At 42.1% G+C, this 20,048-nt stretch overlaps 3 protein-coding genes across 5 annotated transcripts; 2 read left to right on the top strand and 1 right to left on the bottom strand.

Moving 5' to 3' along the window:
* The first annotated feature begins 6,005 nt into the window (after positions 1-6,005).
* LOC100194153 (60S ribosomal protein L37a-like) lies at positions 6,006-8,131 on the top strand. 2 transcript variants are annotated; one of them, NM_001294168.1, is made up of 5 exons: positions 6,006-6,081; positions 7,127-7,166; positions 7,244-7,332; positions 7,670-7,752; positions 7,825-8,032. In NM_001294168.1, the coding sequence occupies exons 1-5, from the start codon at positions 6,079-6,081 to the stop codon at positions 7,886-7,888; spliced, it is 279 nt and encodes a 92-aa protein (NP_001281097.1). In that variant the 5' UTR covers positions 6,006-6,078; the 3' UTR covers positions 7,889-8,032. The 2 variants fall into 2 exon arrangements, with proteins under 2 accessions (NP_001281097.1, XP_035822574.1); XM_035966681.1 differs by lacking the exons at positions 6,006-6,081; positions 7,127-7,166 and having other exon boundaries at positions 7,171-7,332; positions 7,825-8,131.
* LOC103654911 (translation factor GUF1 homolog, chloroplastic) lies at positions 7,908-19,772 on the bottom strand. Of its 2 annotated transcripts, none has more exons than XM_008681719.3 (22): positions 19,466-19,772; positions 19,135-19,311; positions 18,804-18,890; positions 18,524-18,580; positions 18,305-18,370; positions 17,866-17,928; positions 17,682-17,726; positions 17,439-17,539; positions 17,250-17,346; positions 16,586-16,657; positions 16,039-16,193; positions 15,902-15,959; positions 14,254-14,334; positions 14,076-14,162; positions 13,314-13,385; positions 13,057-13,191; positions 12,481-12,554; positions 12,137-12,224; positions 11,548-11,625; positions 10,601-10,676; positions 10,358-10,398; positions 7,908-10,182 (listed from the first exon to the last, which is right to left on the bottom strand). In XM_008681719.3, the coding sequence occupies exons 1-22, from the start codon at positions 19,676-19,678 to the stop codon at positions 10,087-10,089; spliced, it is 2,019 nt and encodes a 672-aa protein (XP_008679941.1). In that variant the 5' UTR covers positions 19,679-19,772; the 3' UTR covers positions 7,908-10,086. The 2 variants fall into 2 exon arrangements, with proteins under 2 accessions (XP_008679941.1, XP_035823452.1); XM_035967559.1 differs by having other exon boundaries at positions 9,634-10,182; positions 12,137-12,218.
* LOC100502537 (Rhodanese-like domain-containing protein 19 mitochondrial) lies at positions 8,488-9,527 on the top strand. Its single transcript, NM_001245929.1, has 6 exons — positions 8,488-8,634; positions 8,752-8,835; positions 8,935-9,011; positions 9,091-9,161; positions 9,252-9,305; positions 9,416-9,527. The coding sequence occupies exons 1-6, from the start codon at positions 8,612-8,614 to the stop codon at positions 9,482-9,484; spliced, it is 378 nt and encodes a 125-aa protein (NP_001232858.1). The 5' UTR covers positions 8,488-8,611; the 3' UTR covers positions 9,485-9,527.
* Positions 19,773-20,048: the final 276 nt, after the last annotated feature.

Raw genomic sequence — 20,048 nt, 5'->3', positions numbered from 1 at the left:
CAAGCATAGGAATACCTTGTCTGAAAAGCTATCACATACAGTTCGACCCGAGAACCTTTCTGTACTCTGCAGCGACGCACTCCTCGCTTGCCCCTTTTAGGTATGTGAAAGTCGCCTAGAGGGGGGTGAATAGGCAAATCTGAAATTTATAAAGTTTAAGCACAACTACAAAGCCAGGGTTAGCGTTAGTAATAAAGTCGAGTCCGAAAGAGAGGGCGAAAACAAATCACAAGCGAATAAGAGCGGATGACACAGTGATTTGTTTTACCGAGGTTCGGTTCTTGCAAACCTACTCCCCGTTGAGGTGGTCACAAAGACCAGGTCTCTTTCAACCCTTTCCCTCTCTCAAACGATCACCTAGACCGAGTGAGCTTCTCTTCTCAATCAAATGGGACACTAAGTCCACTACAAGGACCACCACAACCCGGTGTCTCTTGCTTTGATTACAATGATCTTGGGAACAAGAAATGGGGAAGAAGAAAGCCAACCAAGCGACAAGAACAACAAAAGAACACAAGTCGATCTTCTCACAAGTCCTAAGAACTAGAGTTGAATTAGGGACTTTGATTTGATTGGAGGCTTTGATTTGTGTCTTGGAGTGTTGTGTATTGCTCTTATATTGAATGAGGAGTAGTGAATGCTTAGATGTCTTGAAGAGAGGTGGTTGGGGGTATTTATAGCCCTCAACCACCAAAACAGTCGTTGGGGAACTCTGCTGTCATATGGCGCACCGGACAGTCTAGTGCGCCAGCCACGTCACCCAACCGTTAGGGTTCGACCATTGGAGCTTCTGACATGTGGGCCACCGGACAATCATTGTTCATTGTCTGGTGCGCCTTCTGACGCCTGCTCTGACTTCTGCGCGCGCAGGTGCACACTGTAGCGTTTCACTATTTCTTTGCAGACGACCGTTGGCGCGGTATAGCCGTTACTCCGCTGGCACACCGGACAGTCCGGTGCTACACCGGACAATCCGGTGAATTATTGCAGAGTGGCTCCTAGAATTCCCGAAGCTAGCGAGTTGGAGAGAATCCACCCTGGTGCACCGGACAATCCGGTGCGCCAGACCAGGGCAGCCTTCGGTTGCTTTGCTCTTTTCTCTTTGAATCTTTTCTTTGAACTTTGTATTGGTTTATTGTGAACCTTTGGCACCTGTAGAACTTATGAAGTAGAGCAAACTAGTTAGTCCAATTATTTGTGTTGGGCAATTCAACCACCAAAATCATTTAGAAAAAAGGTGTGAGCCTATTTCCCTTTCACACGTCACCCAACCGTTGGGGTTCGACCGTTGGAGCTCTGACATGTGGGGCCACCAGACAGTCCGGTGGTGCACCGGACAGTCACTATTCACTGTCCAGTGTGCCTTCTGGCGCCTGCTCTGACTCTACGTGTGCAGTCGTGCACTGTAGCTCACTGTTCACCTTTTGCAGACGACTGTTGGCGCACTTAGCCGTTGCTCCGCTGGCACACCGGACAGTCCGGTGCTACACCGGACAGTCTGGTGAATTATAGCGGAGTGGCTTCCCAAATTCCCGAAGGTGGCAAGTTCGGAGTTGATCTCCCTGGTGCACCGGACACTGTCCGGTGGCACACCGGGCAGTCCGGTGCGCCAACTAGGGCAGCCTTCGGTTGTCTTTTGCTCTTTTTATTTGAACCCTTTCTTGGACTTTTTATTGGTTTGTGTTGAACCTTTGGCACCTGTAGAACTTATAATCTAGAGCAAACTAGTTAGTCCAATTATTTGTGTTGGGCAATTCAACCACCAAAATCATTTAGGAAAAGGTGTGAGCCTATTTCCCTTTCAGTATGGTAATCTTTCCCTAACTTCCCTAATTACCGAGTAAGGGCGTCTGTAAGGAAAATGGACCCCGAGCCATTTGGCTTAATGAGTTTTGGTGTTTGATGATTAACAAAATCCGTGAACTAATGAATTTCCTAGTGTTTGTGTTTGTAGTTCACATGATGCTAGAATTACTTGGACCAAGGAAATTGAGGGAAGCAACACCTTAAAAGAAGACATTAAGAAGATCCAAGAAAAGTCCAAGAATGAAGATGTGTGTTGCCTACAGACTGTCTGTGCGAGGATAAGTACCTTATGTGGGTAACCAAGTAGGATCTCATGACAGAGAGGTACTTATCCAATCATATATACCCATTTTGTCGTGGGTATGGGTATGGGGTAGTAATACCCGGTGGGTATTTACCCATTGCCATCTCTACAATGGAGCACAAAGTAGAGTTGGAAGCCGTGGTGCTTGTCCCACCTTATGAATAAGAAGGAGATCTCAAAGGAGCGGAGGACTCCTGACGTCAGCGGAGCGCGAGATCTGGAAGAGCTTGGAGGTCACCTTCTCGCCGACGAGGACCACGCCGTGGTGCTTGTCCCACCGCTATCTTCATCAACCTTTATCCCCTCTGTGTTTGGTTCCTCGCAGACCTCCCCCATGCGTCTGGTCCCAGGACGCCATCTTCCCCAGTCGGTCGGCCATCGGTCTCATCCCCATCTCCCTCATCCTGTCTCCTCCACCGCGCCTCTCCATGGCCGCCTACGGTCCACGGAAGCTCGTCGGTCGTCCATGCTCTTCCTTCCTAGTTGGTGCCTTGTCCCCTCCCTGCTCGCCTCGACAAGGTCAGGTCTGGCCGTCACTTCCCCATGGCCGCTCGGATCTCGCCTAGCTCGGCCTCCCATCACGTTGTTCCCACACGCACTGCTCCAAGTCCGGCTTCTCATCACGCCGTGGTGCTTGTCCCACCTTGTGAATAAGAAGGAGATCCCAAAGGGGCGAAGGCCTCCGGACGTCAGCGGAGCGCGAGATCTGGAAGAGCTTAGAGGTCACCTTCTCACCGACGAGGACCACGCTGTCGGCCACCAGGATCCCGAGGGCTAACCTGGTGTTGCTGATCGCCTCCACCGCGGCAGCCTAGAAGGAGCTTTGGGGAGGGAGGCGGGCGAAACGACAGAGTAGATCAACACGACACGCCTAGGCCACCATGAAGCCGACGTTGGCCGGCGCCTCCTCCTAGCGCAGCGGCATGACATGGTCGATGACGGCCTCGACGCCTTGTGAATAAGGAGATCCCGAAGGGGCGGAAGCCTCTAGTCATCGATGGAGCGCAAGGTTTGGAGGAGCTTGGAGGTCATCTCGCTGACGAGGACGACATTGGTCACCAGGATCCCGATGGCAGAGGAAGAGAGCGGAGGTGATGGTTTTGCTAGATCTTGTGAGAGAATTTGTTGGGGCCGAGCGCATCGCGGGCGACGGTAGGCGATTGGTGGCCGGGGTGGAGCGTTGATGGCAGCGCGAATGACGGGGATCACGGAGCAGAGGGGGAGGAGATCCTCGGCCAGCTTCCATTGATGGCAGAGGAGATGAGATCTGCGCGTATTGGGGACCCCAGAGCAGAGGGGGCAGAACAGTGCACCACACAGTGCTCTGGGCGCCGACAGTACCCTCTTAAGTAGTATAGATAAGTTGTCTTTGAAGTGCGAGGTATTTTGAGATAGGAACTCTATTTCCACTGCGATATACTCGAAGTGTCTTTCATTCCACCGTGATCCAGTCTTCGTTTAGAGTAAGAATTCTTAGTTTTAAGTGTTAATTTTTATTCGCCTATTCACCCCGTTAGGCGACGTCCAGATTATGTTCCTGGGCAAGGAAACTTTCAATAGCCATTATGGGATTAGTGAAGATGTATAAACACCCCTCATCAACACAAACAACCATTTTAAGGCACAACATTGTCCACATGATTTTGCATCCAAGACTATGATTTGTAACCCTCTTGATAGTATCACTTTCCTACACTCAAATTCAAAATATAATGAAATATAAGCTTCTTATGCAATTTGAGGTACCACCACAGTGAATATAAACTTATTTTATATTCGACCTACCATGACACACGACAACTCTTATTAGTTCTCTAACCACATGCCAACTATATCTAAAAACCACAATTAGCAATTAATTGCACTCATAGATAATAACCCTACAAAACGAGCTACAATCCGTCTCACACATACGGAAGCAACAAAAATTCAAACCCTAAGCCATGGGGATGAAATGCAAAACTTGGAATATAATTGACACCTTACCTAATAGGAGCCCATGATAGGCCTAGCCATTTGGATGAACCCACGGCACACAACTATTTCCCTGGACTTCTGAGCATGGCGATTGGGGGTGTGACGATCAGAGAGAGAGAGAGAGAGAGAGAGAGAGAGTGGCATAGAAATCCGGGAGGGGAGGATGCGACATAACAATCTTGGAGGGATTGAAATCTGTGTGATAGCTAGGGAGGGAGGAAGTGGCACAACACATCATCTTCGACGACCATATCTTCATGTGGAAATCAGAGAAAAGGAGGTGGAGCATAATTGTATGGAATACGAGAGGGCGTGCGGTTGGCCCCGAGGGAGACGACAAAAAAGTTCGATGGTTCTAAGTCACTTGTTTAGGTCATTCTCAATGTATAGTTTCATCACCCTGTTTTCAAGACTCTCATGTCAACATTTGTCTAAGAAACAGTGTACCATGAGTTTCAGCCTCACGAAACTCTCTCATATCCCATGAAAACTATCTCATACTCCATGAAAACTATCTCATGTCGTTTTTCGAACGACGCAAGAGATTTACGCGTCATTTTATTGAGAAAGAAAGTAGCAATACAACAAGATGGGAAGAAAATCCCCTCACACCAACCCACATTTACATAATGCCTGACATAAAACAACCACGACCTAGCAGTGCCATATAAGAGGCAGTAACAATATCTCATATCTCTCTTCATTAAATTGCATATCATGTTATCTTGTTTGCTTATATGACATGTCATTTAACGAGAAAATGAAACTCCGTGAAACTTCAACTAAGAATGACCCTAGGAAAAAAACTTTCATGGACTTAGGGGCATTTCGATCAGATTCTTTCCTCTTCCCTATCCAAGTAAGATTTTAATAGAATTAATCATCAATAGCAAATTACCATATTTAGGCCCTGTTTGGGAGGGGTTCACTTCAAGAATTTCAAGTCTATTTTAGTTGTTTCTATCCAAACAGCTCCACTCCACGAGCTCTAGTTTCAAAAAATATATATATATATAGGGCTATAGGCCACTTTCATGAATTTTTTGAAGCTCCTCAAATGGTGTTACAAAAACATTGTTTTCATACCTCCTCATGAAGTTACATAAAAGTACCCACCATGATATTGGTTACATGACCTACCAATTCAAGTCTCTTTCTCCACCCGCTAATCATCGATGGTAATTAAGGGCTTGTTTGGGATAGCTTTATTTCAAAAATTGCAACTTCGGTTTTTCAGTTTCACCATGAAACAACTTCAACAGATTGGTAAGGCAAGGTGCAAGAGTGTTTGTGTTGCATATAGACTCAAGCTTCTGTAATATAATTAATTTGTGTGAGTTTTCTTAATTATCATTGATAATTAGCGGGTGAAGAAAGAGACATGAATCAGTAAGTCATGTAACTAATGACACGGTGTGCAATTTGTGTGCAACTTCATAGGAAGGTATGGAAATAGTGTTTTTAAGCACCTTTTGAGGAGCTTAAAAAATTCAATGAAATTGGCATCTAGTTTCAGTTTTTTTTAAACTAGAGCTCGTGGAGCTGTACCTGTTTGGACACAAGAAGCTAAAATAAACCTCAAATTCTTAAAGTGAAGCTCTCCAAAGAGGGCCTAACTCACTCAAATTAATACTACTATTATAGAAGCTGAAGTTTATGCGTAAGTTAAACACTCTTGAATCACCCTTAATCAATCTGCTAAAATTGTTTCGTGGTGAAGCTGGAAACTGCTCTCAAATTATCGACAAACAAAATTGAAACGTGTTCTACGACAAATGCTATCGCTATCCCTTTCGCAGATTTTGAATATGGCCCGGCCCATAACATCACAGAGGTCCGACCCGTACTCCCACGAAACCCTAGTACCTCCTATATAAGTTCTCTCTCGTGCCTCTTCGCCTCTTTCTCGAGCCTGACCCTTACGCCTTCGCTCGCGCCGCCGCCGCCGCCGCCGCTACGCCCCGCACCTCGCTTCATTTCGTGTCGCCAAGATGGTACGTCGCTTCACCTCTTCCCCCCAATCTTCTGGATGCCTAGTTCCTTGTTGCGCGAGTAGTGTTGCCTTGGTAGCCCAGCTTCGGTTTGATGTGTATATGGCTAGCTGTGGATGCCTAGTTATGTCTGGCCGCTTGTTATGATGTGCTGTGCGAGATCTTAGTGTTTGACTTCATAGTCCAGCTCCAGTTTGATGTGTTCGGCTAGCTCCATACTTTAATTTTTCGGGATAGGAACATGTCCAGCGATCATACTCTGTGATTCGTCTGGAAAGTATCAGTTGACAAGATAGCGATGAGAAAGGTTTGGTTTGTACCATTTGTTTTTCGGGAATGTATCTCTAAGAATTTCTTATATCATCATAAATCTGGATGTGTCAATCTATCATCACTAACCTATATGCTCAGTATATCATATTTGTTAGATTATAAAGTTTGACCAATCGAAAACAATGTTACAAGTATATGTGAATATACATAATATTTCATGAGTTCTCTTAGGTATGTTGCATGTGTGGTTTTCATCCTGCTGCTTGTGCAATTTCCAAGAGATTGGAAACATACATTGTTAGTTTAGTATAATGGCAAACTAGTTTTCTCATACCAAACTGGGTGAAAATAAACATTTCTTGTAAATTCACTTTGGTCATCTGACACCTTTGCCGTGTAATCTGAAGCCATTCCGCTGCACCTGGCAGTATGGAACATGAAAGTAGTATGCGGTGCAAAGTTTAGCCTTTTAATATCTCATGTATAAAACAGCGGTGTATAATAGTTTTCCCCGTGTGCAGGTTTTAATTGTTATGCCTTTGCTTTTTCAATGTATAATGGGTAATTTTTCTCTTTCTGCTATTGGAGAGTTAATCGCAGCTAACTCAACTATTTTTTTACCGTTCCACATATCTAGTGTTTAAGAAGTTATATTTCCCTTGTTGATTGTTAACCTACTTGTGTGTCTAAAAGTAGTGTTCAAGCTACAGTTCTACACTTCCGAGTTATATTGAGTAGCTGTGTAATTTATTTTGCTTTTATAATCCCTATGCAGACGAAGCGCACTAAGAAGGCAGGAATTGTTGGCAAATATGGTACATGTTAGAGTATGATATTTCCCGATTTGTCAATCTGGGACATGAAGTTAACATCGCAAATTATAATGTTACAGGAACCAGGTATGGTGCTAGCTTGCGTAAGCAAATCAAGAAGATGGAGGTATCTCAGCATTCCAAGTACTTTTGCGAGTTCTGTGGGAAGGTACATTTCTGTTAGTTACCCTGTTTCTGCATCCAAGTTTTCTAATCTTTGATCTATTGAACTGCGAGCTGTCTTTATGTTGTACTCGTTATCATCACCACTGCTGTTATGAAATGTAGGCTGCAGTCAGATTGATTTTGAGCACATGAAATCAATTAGTTTTCGATATATCTGTTTGTCACAAGCACATGAAATCAATTAGTCTTCGATATATCTGTTTGTCACATTTGAATGATTTATAAGATGTCTGGGCATGTCCATCAATGTGTTTCTAAGATACATTTGAAGACAGACAGCATTTGTTCCGAATCCAACCTTTGCTGTGCTGTGTTTCCAGTTTGCTGTGAAGAGGAAAGCAGTTGGAATTTGGGGGTGCAAGGACTGTGGGAAGGTGAAGGCTGGTGGTGCTTACACCATGAAGTAAGTAATTCTTCGCCTGTCCGAAAACCACAATTTGTTAGCCACGGCTAAATTCTGTTAATGTGTTTGCAGCACTGCTAGTGCGGTCACCGTCAGGAGCACGATCCGCCGCCTGAGGGAGCAGACTGAAGCATGATATAGCTCTTTATATTATTGGGGTTTCCTGTAGTTGCTCTTGTCAGGCATGTTGTGGGGGCCTTATCTAGTGGAAATGTGGAATCACTGTACTGGCTGTTTTGCCGAGACAATGCTCCTTATATTTGGTTTATGCTCTAGGATCTCAAAGTTGTGTTAAGATTTGCCCTTGGTTACCGTTCTGAATCTGACAAGTGATATTTCATCCTATGCCATCTTGACGTCGAATTTGGTTGTGGTTTTCTATGCGCTTGGCTGTGTCAATGGTTTGCTATTCTGTTCTTGAAATTCTACAGATACTGCTGCGTCTCTGCTGGTTGAGTCTGGTTTAGATAGCAACCAGTCCTTATTATTGGTCTTTCAAGTTCAAGTCAACTAAAATGCGACAAATAAAAAAAAGAATGGAGGGAGTATATAACTGTTCAAGTCAACCAATCCTTATTACGCCTGCACTTGTGTCCAAAAAGAAATGCCCCGGAGCTATTATTGGTCTGTTGCCAGATAAGCAGTGACGACGCAGCATCGAAGGTCAGAGACGACTTTTTTGCGAGAACGAGCATCAAGCTGACGGAATGGAGCATTATTCCGATAAAAAAAAGGTATAGCCAGAACTCTTGCATCCTGGTGATGGTAAACTGCCGTGCCAGTATAAACGCGAAGGCAGGTCACACATACTCACAAGTCCGTCCCATCTCAGGTCATCCATCCATCCATCCCTGCAGCAATGGCGTCTGCAGTGACCAGCAGGTAAACATAGCTTCTGAGTGCATCTGATGTTGCTTACAGTAACATTACATGCATAGAGCAGAAGATCGGATGCATCTGGATTAACCAGAGTCAGTCTTGTCTTGGTGTGCACTGCAGCGACAAGGAGCAGGCCGTCCCTACCATCGACGCTGACGAAGCGCACGCGCTGCTGAGCTCCGGCCATGGCTACGTGGATGTCAGGTGCGTAGAGCTCAGCCAGTCAGGGACGCGCCTATGCGTGTGCTGGAGCTTCCAGACGAACTGACGCTGACGGGGACGAGGTGGTTCTCCTTCGTGCAGGATGCGGGGGGACTTCCACAAGGCGCATGCGCCCGGTGCTCGGAACGTTCCCTACTACCTGTCCGTCACGCCGCAAGGTCAGTTTCTTGCTCGCTGGCGTTGGCGCTGGCACTGGCATTGGGGTTATTGATTTGAGCTGCCTCTGTCCCCGTGTAGGGAAGGAGAAGAACCCACACTTTGTAGAGGAAGTGGCTGCCTTCTGTGGGAAGGATGATGTCTTCATTGTGGTAGCTATTCACTCATATAAATAAATAAATAAATGTACTAGTACTCTATAAATAGATAGATACGCCTGTAATCAAGGAGTTGTCGTGTAGGGTTGCAACACGGGGAACAGATCCAGGTTCGCGACGGCAGACCTTCTGAACGCGGTAAACACAGCCCATCCGAGCTTTAGCATCAATCCAGTTAGCTGTATGTGTGTGTGTGTGTGTGTGTGTTTAACTGAGGGTCACACTAGTCTGCTCGCATGGATGTTCAGGGGTTCAAGAACGTGAGGAACCTGCAAGGTGGTTACCGCTCCTTTCAGCAGCGAGCTCAACAGCAGTAGACATCACGTCCTGAAGGTATGCCAGGGATGCTGCAGTTGAACGACACATTTGCCTACCTCCAGGAAACCGTTTATCTCCAGCAGCTCTCTATCACACCTCATACTTTAAATTTTACTTTGTAAACAGTGCTGTCTACCGTCCCACCTCATACTTTAAATTGTACTTTATAAACAATTCTGTCTACCGTATAAAATATTACAAACCTCTTGTTTTGCATATGCACGATCTGTTGGTCCCAGCCTTACAAGGTATATTCAACTGTAGAAACAAGTCTCTGTAGCATGCGTTACAAGGAATTGGACTACATGATGCACTTTGACATATGAATTTCCTATATGTGCCTGGCAAAACTCTGTGGCGACATGATTGTTTTACCATCATAGCCTGACACATAAAAAAGCAAAAAATAGCGAACGAATGCCAGATTTACCTGCTTTTGTTCTGGGAGTGATCTGTGCTTGACTGGTTCCTATGGTCCAGAGCGGACAGGTTGAACCATAGTGAATGCCTGTTGTCTCAAAGCTCTCGTCTGACTATACTTGTGAGTGGCGCACAGGAAGAGGTCTTTAATTTACGGAGACACAAAGGTTCATGAGCACTTTCATAGCACCTCCTTTTCCAGTCTCAACACGGCCATGAATGCTTCTTGAGGGACATCAACCCTTCCTATTGCCTTCATCCTTTTCTTTCCTTCAGCCTGTTCGCCGTATTATTATATCAGATCTCAAAGGGATTTTGGTGAACAGAGCTACTAGTCATTTCTTGTATTCTATGAAAACTTAAAGCCAGTATACTGCTTATGTATTATACACAAAATGGTATTTTCTAAGTTCTTTTTTTTGGGGTCAAACAACGTTTTTTTCTAAGAATACCTGCTTCTTCAGCAACTTCTTTTTCCTTGATATATCACCCCCTGCAAGTAAAAAAAAACATTGTATTCTGATTTCTGAATGAAGTTTGGTAAGTCTGTAAAGCAATAGTGTTGAACACAATTCAACTAACTGCAATTTGCACGAGACAAGTGTGCACTTGATCATTAAGTGTGAGGCAAAGATAGTGCATTCCATTAGCTTTACGACAAATGCTTCCAGAGTGCAGGTTACAGTGTCATTTACCATAGCATTTTGATAAGACATCCTTCCTGATGGCAGACAGGGCTTCGCTTGCAATCACCTTTGTGCCAATACATGCCTGTCAATGTTCCCATTAGCATCTGATTGCTACAGACTGGGTCTTAACACCAGATCAGGGGTTTTCGAAAAAAAAAACTGGAGTTTTTATGACCATAAGAAAAGGATTGGTCGCTCTACTTTCCAACAAGTCGTTTATGCTACTTTTCTAGAATAGGATGCTTGGGATTTAAATAAAGCCTACGAAGGTCTAATCACTTCATTAATTTGTACTGAAAAAGCAAGACCAAATTCAATGCTCCCTACTGATATAGCCCACAAAAATAGGCTGAAACATTTGGAAATCCATGACCACAAATTAAGGCATTTCCAACGCCATAGCTAGTGTTCCGCATAGTATTCTCTCATCAAATAGTTCTACCAAGATTCTCTCCGATCCTTATCATCTAATCACGCTAGTATGAAAGGTACTCTTAAATCTCATAATTGTTGGTAGGGGTGGTAATGGATCACGATCCAAATGTTTCTTCACAATAAGTTAGGGACCTTAATTAATTTTAGTTCAAAAATTAATAGAAATAGAGCCCGGTCCTAAACTGATTCGATCCTTAGATTTTATAGTGTAAAATCTAAAGCCCATTACCACCCCTTATTGTTGGCCTGATTGAAAGCAATGAAGATTTGGAGGAAAAATAGAAAACACTTGATTGAGAGCCGGTACATGTACACATATAGGGGAGGAGGACGAGGCAAAAGGAAACCTGCAGATGTGCAGGATCCAATCCTAAGTCTAAGGAAACCTGCAGCCGGTCTCCTCCCATAGGATCTCTCTATCCTAGAATACTCCATAGGCTGGCCGGCATCTAACACTGATCTTGTTATGCACATAAAAGATAAAAGAAATATAGGAGAACAAGACATGCAAATCTCACTTGAATAGGAACTCTAAACATTTGCCGAGGTATAAGTTCCTTGAGCTTTTGAGTAAGTGCCCTTCCAACAGCATATGCCTAGAAAAAGATATTTCGCCAATCAGATTGCCCCGAGAAGCTATCCCATAATAACTAAGTCTATGGATACAAGTTACTTTTCTGAAAATGAAGTTAGCACTTGAGAAGATGAAAAGCTCAAATTATACAGTCAGAATAACTGTTGTGTTACTTTGTAGGTGCAGGTTTATATAGATGGTTACATGAAAGTACAAAGGAAAGATGATATGGGATTAGCCATTAATTAACACAACTGTATCATTGACAATAAGTATGATCAAATACTCGACACAAGTAGGCGCCTGAAATGAATCTATTGTTTGCAGTTTGCCACAAGTGCAGAATCAATATAAATATTTGTATCTGTGCTGTGCATCGATGTTTATCACGTCAAAAATGAATTATATTATAATATTTGTATTGTTTGTTAGAAAATATATGCCTTGAATAAGAAACAACAATACATGTCCACATCGCCGTTATTTATGAACTGCATAAGTTATATGTGTAGATAACAACTCAAATGAAACACCTTATCCCTGTGCACAATTGTTGACAACGCCTCAACAGGATCCCCGTTGATTTGTATATCCAGCTTTACTAGTTGGCTTTCTCTGTACCTGCAGAGAAACATATGTCAGCTAACTGTTTCACGAAGGACTACATTGGTGGTAATGGATCACGATCCAAATATTTCTTCACGATTCGTTTGGATCCTTAATTAATTTTAGTTCAAAAATAAATAGAAACAGAGTCCGGTCCGAATATGATCTGATCCTTAAATTTTATAGTGTAAAATTTCGAGCCCATTAACACCCCTAGTGCTACCAAAAGGCTGAAACTGCAGGGATGCAACAGAATAGCAGCAAAGAGTACCCAACAACTGAATATTCCATGCTAGCATATCCTTTACTTCGTGATTTCAGTTGATCAAAGAAATCGCCAACCATCTGCACAAACAAAATATCCACTAAGCAATAGGAAAATTTTCTTTAATTCCTTGGTACATTCTACAGGTACATTAGCATCAACGAAATACATCAGCTGAAGAAATATGTTTTGCAAGATACATCGTTGTTTAATAATGTATCTTATGATAGAATGGAACAGAGAAGTATCTTTTCCATAGCCAGGCTCGAGAGAAAGTGATAAACAAACATTACAGAAGCAGCAAAAAAAATGCAACATGCTTACTTAATGCAGAGACATATAATACATTATCAGGTTGCTGCAGCATGAACATAACAGTGATTATTATACATTTTGTATAGTCATCATTATGGTGTAGAAACATTTCAGACAGGATAAAAACTATTGAAAATAACTATATCATATGTTTCTGAAACTCCTCATTTTGTATATCTGGCAGATGCATTAAGGAATACATCTAATTACTTCTACAAGCCTTTTTAACCTTCAATTTACTGCAAAGCAAATAGCTCCATTCCACACCTCTGCTAGTGGTAGCTCATAAATAAGTTTGGCCCTGCTTTCTGTGATGAAGTTCATTTCCTTGAATTCACCTCTTCTGTCTTGAGTCAGCTCCATTATTGAACCAATATAATCTTTTGGTGTAAGCATTTCAATCTGCAAAGGAGGGAAAGGAAGACATCAAAAACAATAACCAGGCCTGTGCATGACACTACTCCCAAAGATCAATAATAATGTCACTGCAAATTGATGGTGAACATCATGTACACAGATACAACCTTCACATATGGTTCTTCTATAGACCTCCGCTTCCCAGGCTCCGGAAGCAAGGATGGATTTGAACATTCAACCTATATGACATCTGTAAACAATCATTTTTTCACATGCAAATAAAGTTGACTGGTTTGTGGTTAAGAAAAGTCAGATATTTTTGGCCCAGTGCAAAATTATGCACAATTGGATGGTTTAGCTTAGTTGCTTGCAACATGCATCATATAAGAACTTTTGGTAAAACACTAGGAGTGACTGCAGTCTGCAAATTCTATACATCCCATCTGAAATGATACCAGTTGATCTGACATACATTTCCACCTGAATGTACCAGTGATGTAATTTTTGTTTTAATAGAGAACAAGCTTTCCCTGTAGTGTGCAAGTAGAAAATTAGGCACCTCTGTGCAGTACCACTATTTCATTAGTTATGCAAGTAACAATTACAGGCGGTCCCATAAATTAATCCTCCATAGTGAAGTTCCTGAATATATATCCACATTTCCTTAATGTAACAACAGAACATTCTTTAATGAGGATTTAAGATGGAAATATGGAAAATGTCAGTATTTGAGATTTTCCGCAAAGTCGACAAAAAAATGTTGATAATTATTTTTAAAAATATTTTATTTTGGATGCAGCTTAAGTTCTTGCACCTCCAGCAGATGTACAGATTTGAACGATTGGAGTTTTGGTCATATAACTATTATTCTGTTAAGCAATGTTGGTTCCAGGAAAAGACAAGAGAGTTCAAGATCATAAGATACTTACAGTTTCACCATCAGCACAGTTCACACGGTATACCACGCTTGGTGCAGTAATTATTAAGTTCAAGTTGTATTCCCTCTCAAGCCTTTCCTGAAAATAGAAAAAAGCTATGTTGTAGAAATGTCAAGCCATAGTGGTTTTATTATGAGCTACTGCCATGAACCAAGTAGATTGTAAGAACCTGAACTATTTCCATATGGAGAAGACCAAGGAACCCACATCTGAAGCCAAACCCCATGGCACTAGAAGATTCTGGTTCAAACTGCATTAATGGCATGGATTTAGAGAAAATGAAGTATCATACAAAATACCAATGCATAAAGAATAACCAATATTACAGAATCCAAATGAGAACAGATGCATCATGTTTTTGTTATTAAATACACTTTGTACCAGTCATTATTAAGTATGGCTTTAATGGCATTGCTTTTACTGTTTTTTTTTGTAAAATGAGACGAAGTACTGATGTGTTTCTTGGCGGCTAGAATGGAACATTCATCTGATATCCAAAACTGAAGGTACTGAATTTTAATTTATTGATCAGCATTATTGTTCATATTTTAGTACAAGAATTAGTAAACCATCAGAAGACAGTGAGTTTGTCGATTCTATGTTATTTTTAGATATTGGGTACAATTATCTTATGGACTCTTTGGTTCAGCGTTCTGAGTCAGATTTACTGTAAGAATCTGAAATCCCAACCAAAGAGATACGAGAGATGGTTTAATCAGTTGTTAGTGGAACCGTTTTTGGGTTTACCATACCCTCTCAGTTCCAAATTATAGTTCACTTTAGCACTATCCATCTGTCCTAAGTCAAACTTCTAACTTTGACCAAGTTTTTTTTTTAAAAAAACAACATCTATAAGTTTAATTAAATGCACAATCAAGGCATATTTCATGGAAAATTTAATGAAACCAAGTTGATATATTAGATGTTGATTTTTTTTAAAAAAATGTCCAAATTAGAGAAGTTTCATTAGGATAAAGCCAGAGTAAGCTATAAGTTGGTGTGGTAAGGGGAAGTCCACATGCCTCCCCTCATGTGATGCAGTGGCAGAGCTAGGAATTTTCTAGAGACTGGGCGAGGCATAAGCCTAAGCACGGCTAGCACACACATTAATTATTTAAAATAAATAAGCAAAGCTGATAATTGTGATAGTTTGCATTCAAAATACGGTTCAATACAAATAGTCTAAAATATTCAAAGATTAAAAAATTAAGAGGAATTAAAAAATATTACCGATTGATGTTTAATAGAAACAAAAGCAAAGTCTAGCCGCAATTAAACATCGCCTCCTAGCTTTGCGCGTTTAGATGGAATTGGGAGATCGCCACGGAAACAGGGTAGAATCGAGAGCGTCGCCACGAAAACAGTCAAACAGAGAAATGGATCGTTGCAGACTTGCAGTGTTGCACAACAAGGAATACTCCTTGCGCAGCATGTGTCCATCAAGGTCCAAGCTAGCCTACGTGATGTGTACTAGTTGATTCATGGGCCGTTGTGGCCAGATGGATTTACAAACAATTGCAATCAGGATTTTACATTTTTAAGTATTGCATTACGTGGGCCTCCATTCTGCCCCATTTTTTTAATGTTTCACGTTAAAAGTGGATCGCACACGGAGGAAGCCCGGGCAGGTGCCCTGGCTCGCCGAGCGATGACTCCGCCCCTGATGTGATGTACTGTTATCTTTCTTTCTTAATGAAATGACACACAGCTCTCCTGCGTCGTTCGAGAAAAAAGATCTCATGATATTTGAGCTTGTGCCAACGCCAGTATGTATGTAAGAATCTTGATGCATGGATAGGTAGGCCAGGAAACCCCACCTTTAGGGCAGCATCATTTAGCTGAAGTTTTTCCAGCGCTTCCCGCAACTCCTCAAACCTATTGGCAAATACAATGTTTCATATAACTATATAGTAACAGAAAAAAAACAGAACTCTATAAAGGGAAGATACAGTACTGATCAGCATCTATAGGGAACAAGCCACAAAAAACCATTGGAGTGGCTTCAGAATATCCTGGTAAAGCATGATGTGCTTTTTTTGAATAATGTGTAATAGTATCACCAACCCTGGCATCTGCTACTGATCTTATAGAAGCAGAGAGATAACCAACCTGTCAAAGCGTGGAAAAATGATCAGATACAAAGAGACATTGTTTTAGATGAACGCACGATGAAAAGTGAAGAAAAACTTCTGAACTAGACCTTGTGCGGAGATTGCTGATAATTATATACAGATATAAGTTTACGAAATCCTGGTTAAATTGTTCCGACTGCAACAATCAATTTTCTAATCTGGTATGGTTAATACATGGTAACTGTGTTTTTTATGAGGAATCATAGGTAACAAAACTAGAAAATAATATGTTTGAGAAAAATAGCTGGATAAAGTAGCCGAATAGACAATATAACCATATCTTTGAGGAAATGAAATTAGACAGCTGAAAAATAATTATCTTCTTCAAAGAGTTATAATTGACGTAAGACATCACAACATAAAAGTTACCTCGCCAGCATATAGTTCAGAAACTTGCATCTGATTTGGGGATAGTACACCAATTTCTTCAGCAACATATTCCTGTTTAAATGAATAATAATCTTAGCATGTCATTCTACGTACGGTATACCGTATACACAAGGATTATGAAGGTTGACGAAGATGGGGTAGAATGGGTTTCTGGAAACTAATGTAGATGATGTGAAATACCTAAAGTGGCATACAAATAAATTACAAAAAAAAACTCAGCTGGGAAGGAAAAGACCGTTCTCCCGGTATTATATTAAAAAGAGACCGAAACATTGGCCCCGACTGAGAAAATCCCCGAACCCTGACCCCCCATCACTAGTGGGCCGTCATCTTCTACTCTGCAACGGCTCAGCCGGAGGGTGGCGCGCAGGACATAACCCGGGACTGGGCGGGGCACAACGGGGGGAATTTTTTAACCAAACCCGAAATTCGCCCCCGAGGGGGATCGAACCCGGGACCTGGAGGTGCAAGCCTTAAGCATTACGCTAGAGGCCCTTTCGCGCATACAAATAAATTACTATAAGGTAGATTTTGATGGTGCTTTACAGTGATACTTTAGGAACTAATTTTTCAAATAAAAAGTATTGCAGCAATAAAAAACGCGTTAAGTTTCCTGGTGAGGTTTATGTTTGGTTTTGATTACCTTTCCATTGGCCATAAAACATATCTTGTCCCCTTTCTTCATACTGCCATCAATAACACGGAAGTACACAATTACACCTCTGTATGGATCATAATAGCTGCAACCACAAAGACAACATATAGCAATAGTTCAGATACATGTATAACATTAATTAGCCAGTTCTAAAGAGCTCAAGTACTTAAAGGGAACCTGTCAAATATAAGAGCCCTGAGAGGATCTTTTGATGTATCTTTTGGTGGGGGGATTTTGGTCACAAGGGCATCTAATATTTCAGTGATGCCTATACCTTCCTACATGAAAGAACACAAAAAAAAAGTTAAGATGAAGATTATATCTGTTCATAAAGGGGGCACAATATGTTCTATCTGCAATTTATATACAAGTAACTCTGTAGAAAAAAAGGAAAGAAATGAAAAGGAAAGAAAAACTAACCTTTGCTGAACACCGAATTGCATCACGACAGTCCAATCCAATTATCTGGTAATAATAAAGGCAAGGATGAATTTTTAGTTCTAAGAAAAAAATGGAGCATAACTTTTAAGTGGGAATACAAGGAACTGTTGGCTAAAGAACGTAGAAGACAAGTCCAAGATAGGGGTGATGCTTTCAGAAATACCTCTTCAATTTCCTGTGCGACACGATCAGGTTCAGCACCAGGAAGATCTATTTTATTTAGAACCTGAATTAGAAGACAAAGTCATGGTCGAACAGAAAAAGGAGAAAGGATATCTGGATATCATATAAATTGTTTAATTTGCTATCTAAGTTTAATAAGGGCAATCAAACAATTAAATCTTAAATGTATTTGAGTGAACTTAAGCAAGTTGTTATCCATGTTACAGAATGATTTTCACAATGGTTGTCATCGTTAGTTCATTACTCAGTTTGCATCTAGATCTAATGAGGTAAAAAGGGCAATACCAAAAAGGAAAAGTAGTATTTCAAATACTCGGGTGAAGCCCAAAGTATAGGGATTTTGCAATGAAATGAAAACAATTGTAAAAATCTGAGAATAGGAACCATAGTTTGTGCACAGGAAATGTGGTAGAACAAACCGGTATGATTTCAAGGTTGTTTTCCAATGCAAGGTACACATTCGCTAACGTCTGAGCTTCAACACCCTGCATAAAGCCATCATACATCCTTCACATTGCAGCACATGTATATTGGAAGCCAGCAAAACCATTGCTAGATTCCGTGTATTGGCATGCAGAAGACAAATATCTTCAGATATATAACTATTGAAACTTACAGTAAGGAAATATATATTGCACCTGAGAAGCATCAACAACAAGAAGTGCGCCCTCACAGGCAGCTAGAGAGCGGGAAACCTAGCATCCAATCAGGTAGTTCCAAAGATGTTTAAATCGACTCCCAGTGTTGAAAATAGGACTACAAAAATTACCATAGTACAACCACATACACTCCAAACGGTCTCAAAATTTTAGAAGAATTAAATCTCCAATTAGCAATTAATGGGAAGCAATCATCATTGCCTCCTGGAAGCAGTAAAACTTCTCTGTCTGAGAGTGGTATGAACAAGCGACTACATACCTCGTACGAGAAATCAACATGCCCTGGTGTATCAATTAAATTCAGGCAGTAAGGCTCATTATTCATGACGTAGCGCATCCGAGCTGCCTATAAAACAAATTATTAGAACATGTGTAAACATATCATACATCAAAAATGAATAATACAATGGGAGAACTCCAGTAGGAGCTATGTACAAGCAAATGACAGACCAAACTAGCAAAGACACAAGAAAATTGTCCGTGTGTAGCAACTATTGATTTCAAGAGTTTCGCCCCATTGATAAACATAGAGATGTTAAATGATCTTAATTAACCGACCGGTCACATGTTACAACTTTGTGTATCGGTACCTGCAATTTTATGGTGATCCCTCTCTCCCTCTCCAGGTCCATGTTATCCAGAAACTGCTCCTTCATCTCCCTCTTCTGCACCGTGCCAGTAAGCTCCAGCAGCTTATCCGCCAGTGTGGACTTGCCATGGTCAATGTGCGCGATGATGCAGAAGTTCCTGATATTCGAAATGGGCACCTAGCAGGACAAAACACGCGCCGAAATAACACGCTAATGAGCACCGGCACAACGCAATAGTGGAAATCACCAATGTATACATACACGATTATAAATAATACAACATGAAATAAATCGCTGCCTCGCTAACGAGTAACGACGGGCAGGCGGCTACCTTCTGGAGGCGGTCCTGGCCGGCGTCGGTGGTGGAGGCAGCAGCGGGCGCGGGGGCCGCGAGGCAGAGAACGCGGCCGCGGGGCGCTGCGTAGAGACTGCGAGGGAGGGGAGGACCACGACCGGTAGCAGGAGCATGTCGCCGGCGCCCCGGTGCGGGGCGCGACGGCCGCGGCGCGAGGACGGCGAGGCGGGAAGCGGTGGCGGTGGCCATGAGAGGTGGATGAGCGCTGGAGCCTGCGGGCCGCAGAGGTTCGCTTGTCTCGCCGCGCTGTCTATCCACACTTCACTTCCACATACCACAGGCAGGGAGGCGGGCGCACGCTGACGCAACAGAGATTTTGGGCCCACTCCAGTAACCGTTGCCGCCTTGCCGCCGACCCGAGCCCGAGATTTTGAGCCCAGGTTAACCATCTCGTTTTCCTTTTTTTATTAGCGGTAACGACCAAAACCGGTGAATTTTGAATTGTTTGAGTTCTCAAAAAAAAACTCGGCCAAATTTTTTATTTCTCTAGTAAAAATCAGCGTTTCTCGGCGAAAGTCAGTGTATATATTTTTCTTTTTAAAAAATAAATTTCAGATCA

Source organism: Zea mays, chromosome 4, assembly GCF_902167145.1.
Source record: "Zea mays cultivar B73 chromosome 4, Zm-B73-REFERENCE-NAM-5.0, whole genome shotgun sequence".
Taxonomy (NCBI): Eukaryota; Viridiplantae; Streptophyta; class Magnoliopsida; order Poales; family Poaceae; genus Zea; species Zea mays.
Note: the sequence above shows the minus strand (reverse complement) of the source record. Positions and strands in the feature narration are given on the sequence as shown.